Genomic DNA, 18,527 nt, shown 5'->3' with positions numbered 1-18,527 from the left:
CAAAGCCAAGTCCTCTTCATGGTGCCAGACCCCTGGGCTGGAAGGCCTTAGTGGGGCTCAGAACTCTCACTCCTGTGCGAGAACCTCGTAATATAATTAATCTCCAGTTTGTGGGTTGCCCACCCGGGGAGTATAGGATTTGATTATATCGTGAGTCCACCCCTCCTACCAGTCTCATTTTGGTGCCTTTGTTTTGAATTGCATGCACTCATTGTTTTGATCCAGACACCTAGTTGTTTGTTAGCTACCAACCTGGATCTTAAAGAAAGGAATATACCTTTCTTTATAAAAAGAAAGGATTGGTAAAAGAAATGAGAGGGCTTTGAGATATAGAAGGGACAGAATGAGAGCAGGCTGAGGAATAAGAAGCTATAATGCTCGTGAACCAAATGACTCCATTGGATTGTTTCATAGAGTAAAGCTAGTGTGGTGTAAGAATAGGCAGTGGTATAGTTGAGGGTGTCGGGTGTCTGCAGAGCTCAGTTTACATTTTATTCAGTAGATTAGACATAGCCACTTCAGATACTTAAACAGAAGATTGATTTGACTGACAAAAATTATCCAGACTATGGGTTTAAGATATATTGGAGTACCAACTTATGAGTGTGCCACACTGGAGAGATTTTTTTCTTCAGAAATGGATTTAACGCTATATATTATATTTTTCCCATATAAGACTACATGAGTTAGTATTACCCTTAACCTCATTCTGTATTTAAGGAAACTTAATAAGCACAGAGTTTAGAGCTAGAAAGCTAGAAAAATGTGAAATCAAATAGTAAATTCAGGTCAGATTCTAACTTTCTTCCCTGTCCCTTTCTACTACATCATGATTCCTCTTGTAAACTTCAACACTAAAGACTACAAAACTGTGAAGTTGCCAGTGATGATAACAGGAAAATAGGAAAAGGTTGCTGTAGGTTTAGTTTTCATCTTGTTAAGTTTCATTTGTCAGTAGAATAAACAAGAGGAGGTGTTCTAGAACTAGTTGGAGAGAGAAGAACTAGGAAAGATGAGAGAAAAGCTGAGCTGTTGACTAGAACTTACCTGTATAGAGGCAAAAGGACATCAAATCAAAGCTATTAAGCCTCAGAGTCCTCATCTATAGAATGGAGATAGTAATATTACCCACCTCACAGAGTTGATCTAAGGGTTACTGTACTGTGCTAGATATGGTGTAGGCACTCAATAAATTAAGCTGTTATTGTTAAGTTAGTAGTAGTGTGGGTGGATATGAAACAGCAAATATGAAAACTATTAAGAAGGTGAGGGGGTTGGATTGGGAGTTTGGGATTAGTAGATGCAAACTGGTATATACAGAATAAATAAACAAGGTACTACTGTGTAGCACAGGGAACTATATTCAGTATCCTGTGATAAACCATAATGGAAAAGAATATGAAAAAGTATGTATATATTTATGTATAATTGAGTCACTTTGCTGTACAGCAATTAACACAACATTGTAATTCAACTGTATTTCAGTAAAAAATTAATTTAAGGGCTTCCCTGGTGGCGCAGTGGTTGGGAGTCTGCCTGCCGATGCAGGGGACACGGGTTCGTGCCCCGGTCCGGGAAGATCCCACATGCCACGGAGCGGCTGGGCCCGTGAGCCATGGCCACTGAGCCTGCATGTCTGGAGCCTGTGCTCCGCAACGGGAGAGGCCACAACAGTGAGAGGCCCATGTACCGCAAAAAAAAAAAAAAAAAAAAAAAAATTAATTTAAGAAAAGAAGGTGAAATTGGCAGGATAAGGCAGTTTATTAGATTTAGCAGGCAAAGGAGAATACTAGCATGGATAAATGGGTACATGGTGGTGCCATTTATTGAGATTGGGTATATGAAGAGGAGGGACAGATGTGTTTGTGTTTGGGGCAGAGGCTGGGTAGAGAAAATGATTAATTCTTTTGGAATATGTTGAGCTTGAACTTACAATAGGGCATCAAGAGATATCTAGTAGATATTTAGATTTATAGGTCCAGGCACTGTCACATTTTAACTAGATACCTTAACCAATTATATAGCCTGACTGTGCCTCAGTTTAACCATTTATAAAAGGAGAATAATAATGTCTGTTTGTCATGGCTTCATGTAAGAGTAATAAATGGGTTGGGAAGAATAAATTTGAAAAATGCATGCCACTTACCATCATGCAAATTCATTCTTTCTCTCACTCAGTATTTCTCAGTGTGATTCATGGATCTCACAGTGCATCAGAATCACCTAGAGCTTTGTTTAAAATGCATGTTCTGTATCTCCTGCACTCTTCCCAACTACTGAATCATAATCTCTTGGGGATGGGACCTGGAAAATATATTTCACGTGGTTGCTTTGAATACTAAATATGTTCCTCTTTGTAAAGCATCTACCACAGTGCCTGTCACATAGTAGACACTTGATCTTTTTAAGTTTTTTCTTTTCTCCCTTAGTTACCTAGCACAACGCCTAGCACATAATACTGCTCTACGGTATGTTTCTCAACTATAGAAATGACTGCATTAATTCTTTTAAAAGTCTTGGACATGAAACACTCTGATTTGTACATCAAATGCTGCTTAATAGGGAATCCTTGAGGGAATTAACTGCCTGAGAGTGTTTAGGGGATTTCTTTTTACTTGAGAGTACTACAGTTGTTTATGCCATGAACTGATGGAGGTATTATCTCTAGTTACTTTTCATGCTCTAAATATATAGTAGTATTGTTCAGCTATTCTTCTTTTTGGCTGCATCATGCAGCTTATAGGATTTAGGTCCCCACCAGGATTGAACCTGTGCCCACAGCAGTGAAAGCATCGAGTCCTAACCACTGGACTGCCCGAGAATTCCCTTGTTCAGCTATTCTTTTTAACGAACTACCCAAAACTTAGTGATTTACAATAATAAGTGTTTATTATCATGCTTATAGGTCTAGCTGGAGCAGCTCTACTCCAGACTGCAGTTGGCAAGCTGGCTGGGTACTCCATATGTCTCTTATCCATCTTAGACCAGTGAACTAGCCAGGACCTGATCTTCTCATGGTGTTATCTGAAGCTCACAAACACAAGCCCCACTGAGCAAGTATATTTCAAGGCTTTGCTTGCCCCAGGTTCACCAACATAAGTTCCCACATCAGTAGGGCACAGAAGTATATTCTGCCCACAGTAAGAGGCAAAAAGAGTGAATATTTGCTGAACAGTTATCCCAAACTATCAGAATATTCAATCACATGTTGTACATCTGCATATGAGTTGTTCCTTGGGCAACTTAAACCGAACATATCCAAAGTTGATTTCATTTCCTTTTCCCTACCTCCCCACCCCCCACAAATATCCAGGTACTTTCTTGTGTTCTGCGTCTCCATTAATGGAATCACTATCCACCCAGTCACCTAGAAGAGAAACATCAGACAAAAGTTTTATTTCTCCAGTTTTCTCCTCCACCATATCCAACAAAGTACATTTGTTGACTTGGCCAACATAAAGCTAGTCATGTCACTGCTCTGCTTAGAAAATTTCAAAGGCTTTCCATAGACCTCAGAATTAAGCAGAAACTCCTTAGGATAGTGTTCAGGGCCATTTTTTAAAAACAATGATACAGTTCCAAATTTTTCCTTCATTCTCATCCCCTATATTTTATAACACATCTGAAGACCTAGCTATTCCATACCAAATACATATTCCCTTACAAACCTACCATGATCTTTGATTCTCTGTACCTTTGCTAAAACCACTTCCTTTTATTTATTGTTATTTATTTATTTGATTGCGCTGGGTCTTAGTTGTGGCAGGCGGGCTCCTTAGTTGTGGTTCACCAGCTCCTTAGTTGCAGCACGTAGGCTCCTTAGTTGCGGCAGGTGGGCTCCTTAGTCGTGGCATGCGAACTCCTAGTTGCGGCATGCATGTGGGATCTAGTTCCCTGACCAAGGATCGAACCCAGGCCCCCTGCATTGGGAGCACAGAGTCTTATCCACTGTGCCACCAGGGAAGTCCCTAAAACCATTTCATTTACTTGAAATGACCTGCTTCCCTTGGTACCTGTTGGAATCTTATATATTCTTTAATTCCTAGCTTTTGTTTTATCTCCTCTATGAAGCACTTCCTGATGATAATCCTTGTGAGAATGAGCTGCTTACTCCATTCTCAGTATTCCTATAATACTTTGTGCCTCTATTTTAGCACTTAGTGCAGTTCACCTGTATTGTACTGAGTGTGTATTTACGTGTTTCCCTCACTAAGTGGTGAACTCCCTAAGGGCGAGAACTATGCATTGGCACAGTGCCCATAAAGTATGGGCTCAATAAATGTTGGCTACATTGAATTTTTAATTATAAATGTCATTAAAAAATTTTTTTTATACTTTGTGACATTCCTTCTGAGGTAGGTTAATGTGATTCCTTTTTTATCAGTTTAAGGGTGCGAAGGGGCAGATGATATAGTGATTGCAGGATGGAAATATCAAGAAAATTTACTGTCTTCAACCAGTGTCCTTGAAATAATAATTACTACTACCTACTCCCAAATCTCTACCAATCATTAAACAACTGCTGTGTGCCTGATCAAATATAGCGTTTCCAGGGTCACACCACTAATAATTTTTGGGACCAAGATTTGAACCTGAGTCTTACTATAAAGCCTATACTTTTCTACTATTGCATACTGTGCTCACTCATTTCTATCTTAAAGCAATAACTCTCTTATTGGAGAAGAGTTTTCTATGTGGAAACATGCATAGGTCTTTCATTTATATATCCTTTTGTTAGGCTGAAAGGGGACAAGGAGGAAGATATGACAAAAGTGTAAATTTAAAATAAAGCCAAACCAATTAGCAGGCACCTAAAGAGAACCAAAGGAAATGTGGAAACTTTACCCCACCTATTTAAAAAAATTTTTTTATTGACATATAGTTGATTTTAGTCCCACCTTTTAATTTTAAACATTAAACCTATGAAACAGTTGTATGAATATTACAATAAATAGCCGCACACCCTTTCTCAAAATCTTCAAGTTGTTAATACTTTGCCATGTTGGTGTTTTCTCTCTAAACACACACACACACACACACACACATTTTTCCCCAATCATTTGAGTGTAAATGGCAGATATTTTATTTTATTTATTTATTTATTTTTTTAATGGCAGATATTTTAGCATTTCTTTCCTAAGAACATAAACATTCTCCTACATAGCCACAATATCATTCTCACAAATAAGGATATTATCCTTGATACAATATTACTATTTAGTATACAGCCTATCTTCAAATTTCCCCCCAAATGCCCTCTATAACTATTGCCGATTTTGTGGGTTTATTTTTATATATAATACAGGCAATAGGTGTAAAGTATAACATAATTCTCAGAGTCTTGTCCATTTGATCAGACTAAAGGTTCTAGTACTTAGGACACAAAAGGAAAGATAGATGAGCTGAGCTGTCCCTAACCCTTTCTGCTTTTGTGTGTGTTTGGTTTTGCTTGTGTTTTCCCATTTACCTTCTAAACTTGGTTGACCTGAAAAGCCTATGTTGAACCTCTCCCGCCCCTTTTTCTATTTTGAAATATTTTGAACCTATATAACAAATTGGAAAAAAATAATAAACACGTATACCATCAGCCTAGATTTACCAGTTTTTAATATTCTGGCACATTTACTTTTTTATCTTTCGGTGGCTTTCTCTCTCTCTCTCTCTGAATAACTATATTTGCTGAATCATTTGGAAGTAAGTACTGACATCATGATACTTAACTCTAAATACTTCAGCCTGTATCTAATAAAACAAAGGCATTCTGCCTTACATAATCATAATGTTACACTCAAGAAATCCAACATTTATATAATATTAAATAGCATCAACTCCATAGTCAAATTATAACAATTGTTCCAATAAAATAACATCTATTATAGCTGGCTTTCCTTTCCAACCCAAGATCCAGTCAGGTGTCATGCATTGCATTTTGTTGTCGTGTTTCTTTACTCTACCAATAGACAGATTTATTGATTGAAGTATAATTGACCTACAATACTATGCAAGTTTCAGGTGCACAACATAATGATTTCATGTTTCTATACATTACAAAACGATCACCACGATAAGTCTAGTTACCATCTGTTACCATACACTATTATTGACTATATCCCCCATGCTGCATATTTCATCCCTGTGACTCATTTTTTTTTTTTTTGTTTTTTAATTAATTAATTTATTTATTTTTGGCTGCATTGGGTCTTTGTTGCTGTGCACGGGCTTTCTCTACTTACTGCGAGCAGGGGCTAGTCTTCGTTGTGGTGTGTGGGCTTCTCATTGTGGTGGCTTCTCTTGTTGTGGAGCTTGGGCTCTAGGCACACAGGCTTCAGTAGTTGTGGCACACGGGCTCAGCAGTTGTGTCTCGTGGGCTTTAGAGTGCAGGCTCAGTAGTTGTGGTGCACAGGCTTAGTTGCTCTGCGGCATGTGGGATCTTCCTGGACCAGGGCTCGAACCCATATCCCCTGCATTGGCAGGCGTATTCTTAACCACTGTGCCACCAGGGAAGCCCGACTCATTTATTTTGTAAGTTTGTACCTCTTAATGTCCCTCACCTATTTCACTCATCTCCCCCACCACCTCCCCTCTGGCAACTATGTGTTTATTCTTTGTATCTATGAGTCTATTTCTGTTTTGTTTTTTAGATTCCACATATAAATGAAATCATACAGTATTTATCTTTCTCTGACTTAATTCACTTAGGATAATACCCTCTAGGTCCATCCATATTGTCACAAATGGCATTATTTAATCCTTTCGTATGGCTGAGCAATATTCCATTGTATATATGAACCACATTTTTAAAAAATTTTGTTTATTATTTATTTTTGGCTGCATTGGGTCTTCGTTGCTGCGCGTGGGCTTTCTCTAGTTGCGGCGAGCAGGGGCTACTCTTTGTTGCAGTGTGCGGACTTCTCATTGCAGTGGCTTCTCTTGTTGCGGAGCACAGGCTCTAGGCACACAGGCTTCAGTAGTTGTGGCGCATGGGCTCAGTAGTTGTGGCTCGTGGGATCTAGAGTACAGGCTCAGTAGTTGTGGCACACGGGCTTAGTTGCTCCGCAGCATGTGGGATCTTCCTGGACCAGACCTTGAACCCGTGTCCCCTGCATTGGCAGGTGGATTCTTAATCACTGCGCCATCAGGGAAGCCCTGAACTTTTTAAATTAAATTTTATTGGAGTATAGTTGCTTTACAGTGCTGTGTGAGTTTCTTGCTCTACAACAAAGTGAATCAGTCATACATATATATATATATATCCACTCTTTTTTGGATTTCCTTTCCATTTAGGTCACCACAGAGCACTGAGTAGAGTTCCCTTTGCTATACAGTAGGTTCTCATTAGCTATCTATTTTATACATAGTAGTGTATATATGTCAGTCCCAATCTCCCAATTCATCCCACCCTTCTTCCCCCCTTGGCAACCGTAAGTTTGTTCTCTACATCCGTGACTCTATTTCTGCTTTGCAAATAAGTTCATCTCCACCGTTTTTCTAACTTCCACATATAAGTGATATTATACTATATTTATTTTTCTCTTTTTGACTTACTTCACTCTGTATGACAGTCTCTAGGTCCATCCACGTCTCTGCAAATGGCACTATTTTGTTACTTTTTATGGCTAAGTAATATTCCATTGTATATATGTACCACATCTTCTTTATCCATTCCTCTGTTGATGGACATTTAGGTTGCTTCCATGCCCTGGCTATGGTAAATACCGCTGCAGTGAACATCGGGGTGCATGCATCCTTTTGAATTATGGTTTTCTCCAGATACATGCCTAGGAGTGGGATTGCTGGGTCATATGGTAGCTCTATTTTTAGTTTTTTAAGGAACCTCCATACTGTTCTCCATAGGGGCAGTACCAATTTACATTCCCACCAGCAGTGTACAAGGGTCCCCTTTTCTCCACACCCTCTCCAGCATTTTTTGTTTGTAGAACTTTTTTTTTTTTTTCCCGGTACGTGGGCCTCTCACTGTTGTGGCCTCTCCCGTTGCAGAGCACAGGCTCCAGACGTGCAGGCTCAGCGGCCATGGTTCACGGGCCCAGCCGCTCTGCGGCATGTGGGATCCTCCCAGACTGGCGAACAAACCCGTGTCCCCTGCATTGGCAGGCGGACTCTCAACCACTGCACCACCAGGGAAGCCCTGTTTGTAGAATTTTTGATGATGGCCATTCTGACCGGTGTGTGGTGACACCTCATTGTGGTTTTGATGTGCATTTCTCTAATAATTAGTGATGTTGAGCGTTTTTCATGTGTCTGTAGGCCATCTGTATGTCTTCTTTGGAGAAATGTCTATTTAGGTCTTCACCCATTTTTTGATTGGATTGGTTTTTTTCTATATTGAGCTGCATGAGCTGTTTGTATATTTTGGAGATTAATCCCTTGTCAGTTGCTTCATTTGCAAATATTTTCTTTGATTCTGAGGACTGTCTTTTCATTTTGTTTATGGTTTCCTTTGCTGCGCAAAAGCTTTTAAGTTTAATTAGATCCCATTTGTTTATTTTTGTTTTTATTTTCATTACTCTAGGAGGTGAATCAAAAAAGAGCTTGCTGTTATTTATGTCAAAGAGTGGTGTGCCTATGTTTTCCTCTGAGGGTTTTTATAGTGTCCAGTCCTTAATCCATTTTGAGTTTATTTTTGTGTATGGTGTTAGGGAGTGTTCTAATTTCATTTTTTTACATGTAGCTGTCCAGTTTTCCCAGCACCACTTATTGAAGCGACTATCTTTTTTCCATAGTATATTCTTGCCTCCTTTGTCATAGATTAGGTGGCCATAAGTGCGTGTACCACATCTTCTTTATCCATTCATCTCTCTATGGACATTTAGGTTGCTTCCATATCTTGGCTATTCTAGTTTAGTTTTCTGAGAGTTTTCTTTTTTTTTTAATCATAAATACATGGTGAACTTCATTAAATGCTTTTTCTGCATCATTTGACACAACTGTGTAATTTTTCTTCTTTACTTTGTGGTGAACTACATTGATTTTTAAAATATTGAACCAACCTTGGATTTGCTAATGTTTTGTTGAGGATTTTCATTAAATGTTTAAAATAGAATTCACCACTGAAATCATATGTGTGTAGAACTTTTTCTGTGGAAGGGTTTTAAATTATAAATTCAATTTCTAACATCTATAGGACTATTCAGATTTTCTGCTTCTTGTATTTTAATAAGTTGTGTCTTTCAAAAAAATCTGTCCATTTCTTCTAAGTTGTCACATTTATTAGTGTAAATTTATTCCCAATTTTTAAAATTATTCTTCTGCTATCTGTATGATCTATAGTAATGTCCCCTTCATTCCTGGTATTTATGAATTGTGTCTTCTCTTTTTTTCCTGATCAGTCTTACAATGGTTTCAATTTTATTAATCTTTTGAAAGAACCAACTTTTGGCCTTGTTGATTTTTCTCTGTCATTTGTTTCCCATTTCATTGATTTACATACATATATTCATTATTATCTGTCTTCTGCTTGCTTTGAATATGATTTGCTTCTGTTCTAGCTTTTTAAGGTGGGGGCTTACACCATTGATTTTAGACAATTATTTTTCTATTTTAAGTATTTAAAGTGATAAATTTGCCTATAAGCATTATATAGCTGTATTCCACAAATTTTGATGTATTTTTCCTTTACCCTTTAGTTCAAAATACTTTGTTGCTCGATTTCCAATTATTTATGGCTTTTCTAAATATCTTATTGTTATCAACAAATCTATTTTGTCAGATATCATATTCTCTGTTATTTCATTTCTTTGAAATTTACTGAGACTTATGTCAGCATAAGGTCTTAGTGACTGTTCCATGTACACTTGAAAAAACAATGTGTATTCTGCAGTTGTTGGGTGTAGTAACCTATAAATGTCTATTAGGTCAAATTAACTGACAGTGTTGCTAAAAGCTCACATTTCCTTAATTAGACTCTTTGTCTATGTGTTTTATCATTTACTGAGAGAAGGTTGTTAAAATTTCCAACCATAGAGCTGGATGGACCTAGAGTATGTCATGCAGAGTGAAGTCAGAAAGAGGAAAACAAATACCGTATGCTAACACATATATATGGAATCTAAAAAAAACAAAAAAATGGTTCTGAAGAACCTGGGGCAGGACAGGAATAAAGACGCAGACATAGAGAATGGACTTGAGGACGTGGGGAGTGGGAAGGGTAAGCTGGGATGAAGTGAGAGAGTGGCATGGACATATATACACTACCAAATGTGAAACAGATAGCTAGTGGGAAGCAGCCGCATAGCACAGGGAGATGAGCTCGGTGCTTTGTGACCACCTAGATGGGTGGGATAGGAAGGGTGGGAGGCAGATGCAAGAGGGAGGAGATATGGGGATACATGTATATGTATAGCTGATTCACTTTGTTATAAAGCAGAAACTAACACACCATTGTAAAGCAATTATACTCCAATAAAGATGTTAAAAAAAATCCAACTATAGTGGTTTTGTCTCTTTTCTTAGTTCTGTTATTTTTGGGTTTTTAAAAATATTTATTTATTTATGGCTGTGTTGGGTCTTAGCTGCAGCATGCAGGATCTTTCCTTGCAGCATGTGGGCTTCTCTCTAGTTGTGGCATGTGGGCTCCTCTCTAGTTGTGGCTCCAGAGTGCATGGGCTCTGTAGTTGTGGCACAGGGGCTCTTTAGTTGTGGTACATGGGCTCAGTAGTTGTGGCACGTGGGCTTATTTGCCCTGCCGCATGTGGGATCTCAGTTCCCAGACCAGGGATCAAACCTGCATCCTCTGCATTGGAAGGCGTTTTCTTAGCGGCTGGACCACCAGGGAAGTCCCAGATATGTTATTTTTGTTTTCATATATTTTGTAGCTCTTTCACTAAGAGTGTACAGATTTGGGTTGTTATGTTTTTCTTGATGAATTGGTCATTTAAGTATCATGAGATGAAACTCTTTTATCTGTAGTAATACTTCCTATCTTGATATTAACATAACCACACCCGCTTTCTTAGTGTTTGCATTTTGTATCTTTCTTTATCCTTTTACTTTCAACTTATGCCTTTATATTTCAAGTATATACCTTGTAAGTAGTGTTTAGTTGGGTCTTGCTTTTTAACTCAGTCTTTGCCTTTCATTAAACTATTTAGTCCACTTAAAGTTAATTACTGCTACAGTTATGTTTAAGTGTTAACATATTGCTATTTGTTTTCTGTTTGTCCTCATGTTTTTTATTCCTGCCTTTTTAGAGGGGTTAATCAAGTATTTTTTAATACTTCAGTCTGTCTCCTTTATTGTTTTTTTAGCTCATGTGTGTGTGGGTGACAGGCAATTGCCTTAGGGAAGATTCAGGTTACACCTAAAGTAACAATTATTGTGTGCGTACAGTGGGCCGGGCACTGGGCTTAAGGACAACTCTGTGGTCATTAGGGCTAGTTCTTTCAAGTTTCAACGTTGCTCCCTAGGTTACAGTATTCTAATAAACAAAGGTTAACATGTTTCAGTTCAAATCCCAACTGTGCTACTTAGTAATTGTGTCATCTTGGCTAATGTGTATTTTGTGAGCTTCAGTTTATCTATAAAACAAGGAGAATGGATGCTTTCGTGCTACTATTAATGCAGATCACATGGAATAATTTCTATAGCTGTATTATGAAAATTGCAACTTTAAACATGTAAGATATTATTATTCCAGGATTTAATAAAAATACTCATATTTGTTCTTCTACCTTTTATAACAATTTCAATCCTATCTTCTCTAAACCATCAGCTTTTTAGACTGAAAAACCCTTCTTTCTTTGGTACATTTGTTGTTGTCTTGGTATATTCAGCAGCTCTTTCCCTAAACCATGTCTAACTATGATTAGAATGTACCCCTTCTACAACCACTGCATCAAGGCATACTCCTAGTCATACTTCAAGACGCAATTAAAACAGCATGTCTTCCATGACAATTTTCCACTCTTATTCACTCCCCAGTAGTTGGGCTGGTATTTATTTACCAAACTCTAACTCCTGTATCCCCTTTGCTGATGTGGAAGCAGTTCAGAAGCCACCATCCTTTAACGTCATTAAACACCTTACCTTAAATATCCCTGGGAGAATCTGGGAAGACTTTACAGAGTGATAGGTTTTAAAGCATCAAAGTTTTCCTGGAGTTAAGTGGGAAAGGGGCTCAGAAAAAGGAAACGGTATGGAGCTTTCCAAGTTTTGGCATGGTGTGCAGGTGCTTTCTTCTCCCGCTTCATCTCTTTCCACTCACTTGTCACTTACACTTCAGTCATATGGAACTAATTGTAGTTCACTAGGTTGCTCTTTCCTCTGAGCCTTAGTTCATGCTATTCCCTGTATTTGGTATGCCTTGTTCCCGATTTCCTTTAACCTGGCTAATTCCTGTTTGTCCTTTAGGTCTCAGCTTAAACGTCACATCCTCTGGGGTGTCTTCCCTGACCCCCTGCCCTGACTCCCCAGGTCTGAATTAGGTGCCCTTTCTGTATGTTCTCACTACACCCTGAACATTACTTCTTTGTAGCACTTGTAAAACTACTGAAATTTCTTTGTAGTCTTCTATACTTTTCACTAGACTTAGAGCTCCATAAGGGCAGTACTGTATCTTCTGCTATTCCCAGGGCCCTAGTGAGGCTTGGCCTAGAGTAAACCTCAGTAAACATTTGTTCGGTGAATGAATGACTCTAACAGGAATGCTGACCGCAAAGAAAGATGAAAAGAGCAGGTAGCTGGTATACTTTCTCTTTCCATGTCCAGCATTCTCCTGGTGTGCAGCCTGCAGATGTGGAGGAAGTTGTCGAGAAGGGTGTGCAGATCCTTGTCATTGGCCGAGGGATGAGTGAGGCCTTGAAGGTAGGTATTGGTGAGCACAGCATTCCTGAGGACTTCTGGTAATCTCCTGGATCTTTACCTTAGAGATATGTCCTTCTTGGAAGTTCATCTCTATGTATCATGCACCCTCATTTTGCTGAGCCAGGGGATGGCCCAGGATAAAATAGTGGCTGCGTACTATTCTTCCTCATCAGGGTTGGACTCTCCGGTCTCTAATCATGGGCCTGTGCTGTTTCAACTATTTTTCAGAAATTCCTCAATCCTGGAATTTCTTTTAAGCTCTACAGCTATCAATATTTGGCTCTTTAGATTTTTACAGTACTTTCCATTTTTACAGTACTTTTAATTTTTCTTTTCTTGGGTACATTCAAGTTAAGCCTTTTTCCCCTTTCAGAAAAAGAAAGTTTATTTTTATTGTACTTACAGAAATAGTACATGCTTGTTGTAAAAGAGTCAATGCGGAACTGTAGAATTAAAAAGGTGAAAGATTTCCCCTTCCCAATCGTAACTGCTCCAACGCTCTCTCTATGCATCTACAAATGTATACACACTTACACATACTGATATACATGTTTTTACATAAATAGGATCGCTCTATACATATTGTTCTGTAACTTTTTATTCACTTACATTATTGCATTGTGGACAGCCTTTCACATAAGTTTATAGAGATCTACCTCATTCTGTCCTTTATATAGATGTCGTAAAATCCAGTTCCCTACCAATGGAGGTGCCCTTTAGTTATATTTTTTAGTTTAACCTAGTTTTTTCCTCCATTAAAATGATCCCTATCTGTAAGACTACTGTTATTATAAAATTGTTCAGACATATAAAAAAGTAATGTAGGACATTTTAAAAAACATTTCACTCAGAGCTCCTTCTGACAAGGCAGAGTCTAATTAAAATCTATTTAAAATAATATTGAAGGCAAGCCAGAGTTGAGAAAATATCCAATAGCTGCCACTCTTGAGAATCTTTTATATAAATTCATTTACAAATATTTATTCAGCACCTTCTATGGGGCAGACACTATTCTAGGTACCAGGGACAACAAGCTAAACAAGGCAAACAAGGTTCATGGCCCTCATGGATAATAAAAATGTAGACAATTTCAGATCATAGTAAGTGCTGTGAAGAAAATGGTGACTTATGAGGGGCTGCTCTAAATGGGGTGATCAAGAAAGGCCTTTCTGAGAAGACGTTTGAGCTGCAGTGTACATACATTCATAAAATTTCATCCTCACACCAACCCTTTGATTTTAAGTATTATTGTCCCCGTTTTATAGGGGAGGAAATTGCAGTTGAAAGACTTTCAAAGGTCTCTTGGTTAGTACATAGCAAAGTTAGAATTTAGACTCAGGTTGGACTGACTCAAACATTTAACGTTTTACATACCTTAGCTGAATTCATTCTCATACCAACCCTGTAAGCAGGTATTGTTATCCCTATTTACATACATGGAAACAAAGGCTCAGAGAACTTAATTCACTTACCCAAAGTCACAATGCTAGTAAGGACTTAAATTCAAGACTGACTCCAAAATCCATGCTCTTTCCAGTTTCCATATCACCTGAGCAGTCTGCACATGTTTCATGGTACTTCTGTTAACTTCTTAGAAGGCTTTTTGACTCCTTGGGACTCACTGCCAAATTCTGGGCTGGTGACACGCTGGGTGATTGAGGAGTGATGGTTGTCACTGTCCAGTTCTGTAGAATATACTTGCCTCATAGCAGGAAAAGAAACCCTGGGGGCCTTTCCCCCTGATTTACTCATCTTTTTCCTTCTTCCCAGGTACCCCCATCAACTGTGGAATACCTCAAGAAAAAAGGCATTGATGTGCGGGTCCTCCAGACAGAGAAGGCAGTGAAGGAGTATAATGCCTTGGTTACCCAAGGCATCAGGGTGGGAGGGGTCTTCCATTCTACCTGCTGATGGAGCCTTAAGAGAATAAATCACTAAGCAATGATGCCTGTGACTGTCACTCTTACCTCTGTCCACTCCAGCCCCCCCCCCCCACAAGCATTTTTGAACAGCTGCTCGTGCCAGGTCCTGTGCTAGGCTTTGGGGTGCATGGATGACTTAGGGAAGGTCTTTGTCCTGGCGGGTGGGGGCTGAAAATCAGGGGAGGAGACAGAAGTTTACCAAAGTTTAATATTGTGGCAAATGTTAGGCCAGAAGTAAGCGAAAATAAAGGCAAAAATAAAGAAAGCCTTCTGACTTGAAGTTTGGAAGCCAAAGAAAAGTTTCAGTGCATTAAAATCACATTGCGGGCTTCCCTGGTGGCGCAGTGGTTGAGAGTCCGCCTGCCGATGCAGGGGACGCGGGTTCGTGCCCCGGTCCGGGAAGATCCCACGTGCCGCGGAGCGGCTGGGCCCATGAGCCATGGCCGCTGAGCCTGCGCGTCCGGAGCCTGTGCTCCGCGACGGGAGAGGCCACAACAGTGAGAGGCCCGCGTACCGCAAAAAAAAAAAAAAAAAAAAAATCACATTGCAATTGATGCTTTGGAATGTTTAGTCATCAATTCAACCAATTTTTATTAAGTACTTTATATGCCAGGCACTGCTATAGGCTCCAGAGAAACAGCAATAAAAGTCTTGTGCTCATGAAGCTTATATTCTAGTGGGCAAAATAAACAAGTAAACAAATACATAATGTAAGTAGAATGTTATGAAGAAAAATAAAGCAAGATAAGAAAAAGAGTGATAGGGGCTATTTCAGATATGTGGTCAGGGAAAGTGTCTTTGTGCAATGACATATGAGCAGAGCCCTGAATGAACTGAGGCCACACGTCAATAACAGTAAAAGGAGCTATGCCTTGATACTAGGGTTCTAGGCAGGCTGTTCTACTAACTAAACCTGAGCCTTGCCAGACAGTTCTCTCTGCCTCAGATTCCCTCACTATAAAATGATGGGGCTGGACTAAATGCCTTTTAATGGTCCCTACTGGCATGGATAGCCTTTGCTCTATTAAATACCAGGTGGCCTTTGTGAAGCCTTAGAATAGACTGGCAGAATTATAATAGTAATCAGCATTACCTTATTTTTCATTTTTCCCCCTCTTTCAAGAGTTATGAGTATCAGCTTTGGTGTCAGATAGCCTTGACTTTGAACTGTGGCTTTCACGGCCACTCACTGGTTGGGCATTTATTTAATCTCTCAGAGTTTCACTGTTCTCATTTGTCAGATAGGGATCATATTAGTACCTGGAGTTATCATAGGTGTTAAGTTGGGTAATTCATAGAAAGTCTTGGCACATTGGCATGTGGTAAGGACTCAGTAAACTGAAACCATTGTCAGTATCTTTCTCCTAATGGGGCTGCTGTGTAAAGCTAACTGGTTTCATTTTATGGTTTTTAATATATCAGTTTATAATTTCACAGATTCATAGAATGTTGGAGCCCAAAGGAATTATCTACTCTATTCTCTCATTTATTCAGTACTTCTCTTTTATATTCATTTACTGAGAGTCTCTTACTAATATTCTTATGACCAATTATTGCTGGATCCTAGGGGTACAGGAAAGATATAGTTCTTGCCCTCAGGAGTTATGTGAGAGAGAAACAAATAAACAAGACAGTAATGATAGGGTGTGCTAACATTATACTAGTTACAAGGTCCAGTGGTGGCACAAAGGGTGGACTAACTTATCCTACCAGAATGGGAGGAAAATTAGGGAAGACGTCACTAAGGACCTAACACAAGTCTTAAAGAACAAGAAGAGGTTCATTTATTCACCAAACATTTGGGAACTCTTTATTTATTAGGTATGGTGTCTATCGTGGTCATAACTAAATAAAATTGCTCCACCCCAGCCCCTGTTGAAGCCACAGCCCAGAAAGCTGATTTTTGCTCCACATGATCCTGTTGCCTGACTGGCCCCACTGGGCATCTGACCTCAGGACAGCCAATCCGTAGACTGAACAGCAACTTAAGATGTGGCCTGGCAAGAAAAGATGAGCTAAGCCCATTGGAATGGAAAGTGATCTAATTTCTAAGCTTACCCAGCAAGAAAGTGGCAAAGGCAGGATTAGAACCCAATGCTGTGTCCTGATCTCTTTCTACCACCTTAGGAGGCCCGTGGGAGAGAGATCCTCACAGACCTGAGACTCAGCCTAGAGGTCTGAGAAGGTCTTGCTCAGTGCCCTTTCTACAACCAGCCATTTGTCAGATGACAGGATGTTTCTAGATCTCAGTTCCCTCAGCTCATAAAGCCAGACACTTATATAGCTAGGAAGGATGTTTGATAAAATTTAGACTTTCTCTGGTTGATGCAATAAAAAAATTTTTTTTGTCAAATGTAAGATGAGACAGCTCCAGTGGGTGCTGAATTAGGTGTGGGTGTAATCAATGTTCCTAAGTGAGTTGTCTCTACATTAAACAGAACTTAGTACAAACTTCTTTGAGACAGAAGTACCTGACAGTGAGGTTATTAAACTTTGTATAGAACCTGCTGACAGCCCCTACTTCTGAATCTGTTCTGCATGGTCAGTGCTGGAAATTTGCAGAGCCTGGAGAGAAGCTCTTTTTCCATGACACTATACTTAGTCCCATGTCTTAATCATTAAACCCTTCGATTCAATTTGTAAGTTGCTTGCACAGCCCTCACTCTGCCCACACTTAAATTTCTTCTAGCTTGAGCGGTTCCTAAGACGAACAGTCTGCCAAGTGCTAGGTGTGTACCTTCTCCATAATTCTGTTTGCTGAGGTCAATCATGTCAAAGCCAAATATAAAGTCCTTTCAGAAACCTGACTCTCAGGGCTGGGTTTTGCAGGCATGTCATGGTACAGCTAACCTTGCTCTGGATTCACGGGCTCATTCCTTCTTTCCTTGCCTGGTATGTGCCGGGAGCTATGCTGGGGATACAACACAGACATTCTTACGGTCTAGCTATTCACAGACTGGTTGGAAGAAACAGACATGTAAATATGCAGTAACGATGCAGAAGTTTCAATCTGGCACAAATCTACCTGGAGACAGGTTTTGTTTGTCTCAGAGTAATTTTAACATTTACTTTATTTAGTTACCAAAATTTTTAACATGGTTATTTTTCACATGAAAATGCAGGTTTCTGACTTCTCTGGAAGAATCAGAAAATCTGACATCACCAGGCCCATACCTATGAACAACTGAGTGGAGCTGAATAACAACTGCCTTCTTCTGACAGAGAATGTGCTGATTCCTCAAGTCTCTGTTATCTTCTTCCAGGTCACTCGACAACCCCCCCCCTTTTTTAATTTGTACAAGGATTATTATTTTCCATAATTTTGAAAAATACATTCATGAAAATTACCTAGGATGCATTTATTAGATTGACAAAGCCACCTGACCCCTTTTTTTTCCCCTGCCTACCTGCTTCAGGGGTTGGCATTTGTGAACCTGCAATAAATACCACGCTTGAAGAATGTATAGGAGGCTGTGCAACGCACCAAGCCCACAGGAGACACAGATAGGTTGCAGAATGAGGCTCAGTCCTGAAGAATGAAAAGAAAAGAACCATAGGAGACAATCTGAAGAGCACATTCCAGGGCTCAGCAAGTGCAAAGGTGTGAAGCAAGAGAGAGCATGGTAAGTATTGGGAATAACTACAGATAATCCTCTACAGCTGGAGAAGTAGAGAATGTTTGGGACACGGAGTATAAGGCTGGAGAGGACACAAAGGGGCATAAAGAGCCTTCAAGGATAGGAGTTTAGACTTTATCCTGGGGCCAGAAGTGACCCACTTAAAGGG

General features: G+C 39.4%; 1 protein-coding gene across 3 annotated transcripts in view; it reads left to right on the top strand.

Moving 5' to 3' along the window:
- Nucleotides 1-14,766, top strand: part of AAMDC (adipogenesis associated Mth938 domain containing) — a 28,976-nt gene extending 14,210 nt beyond the window's left edge. For all 3 annotated transcript variants that reach the window (XM_032639562.1, XM_032639563.1, XM_032639561.1), the window contains exons 3-4: nt 12,724-12,819; nt 14,590-14,766. In XM_032639562.1, the coding sequence (XP_032495453.1) occupies nt 12,724-12,819; nt 14,590-14,730 (237 nt within the window). In that variant the 3' untranslated portion in view covers nt 14,731-14,766. The remainder of the gene's footprint in view (nt 1-12,723; nt 12,820-14,589) is intronic.
- The last annotated feature ends 3,761 nt before the right edge of the window (nt 14,767-18,527 follow it).

This window comes from Phocoena sinus, chromosome 8 (genome assembly GCF_008692025.1).
Source record: "Phocoena sinus isolate mPhoSin1 chromosome 8, mPhoSin1.pri, whole genome shotgun sequence".
NCBI lineage: Eukaryota > Metazoa > Chordata > Mammalia > Artiodactyla > Phocoenidae > Phocoena > Phocoena sinus.
The sequence above is the reverse complement of the archived record's forward strand: the minus strand, read 5'-3'. Positions and strand labels throughout refer to the sequence as shown.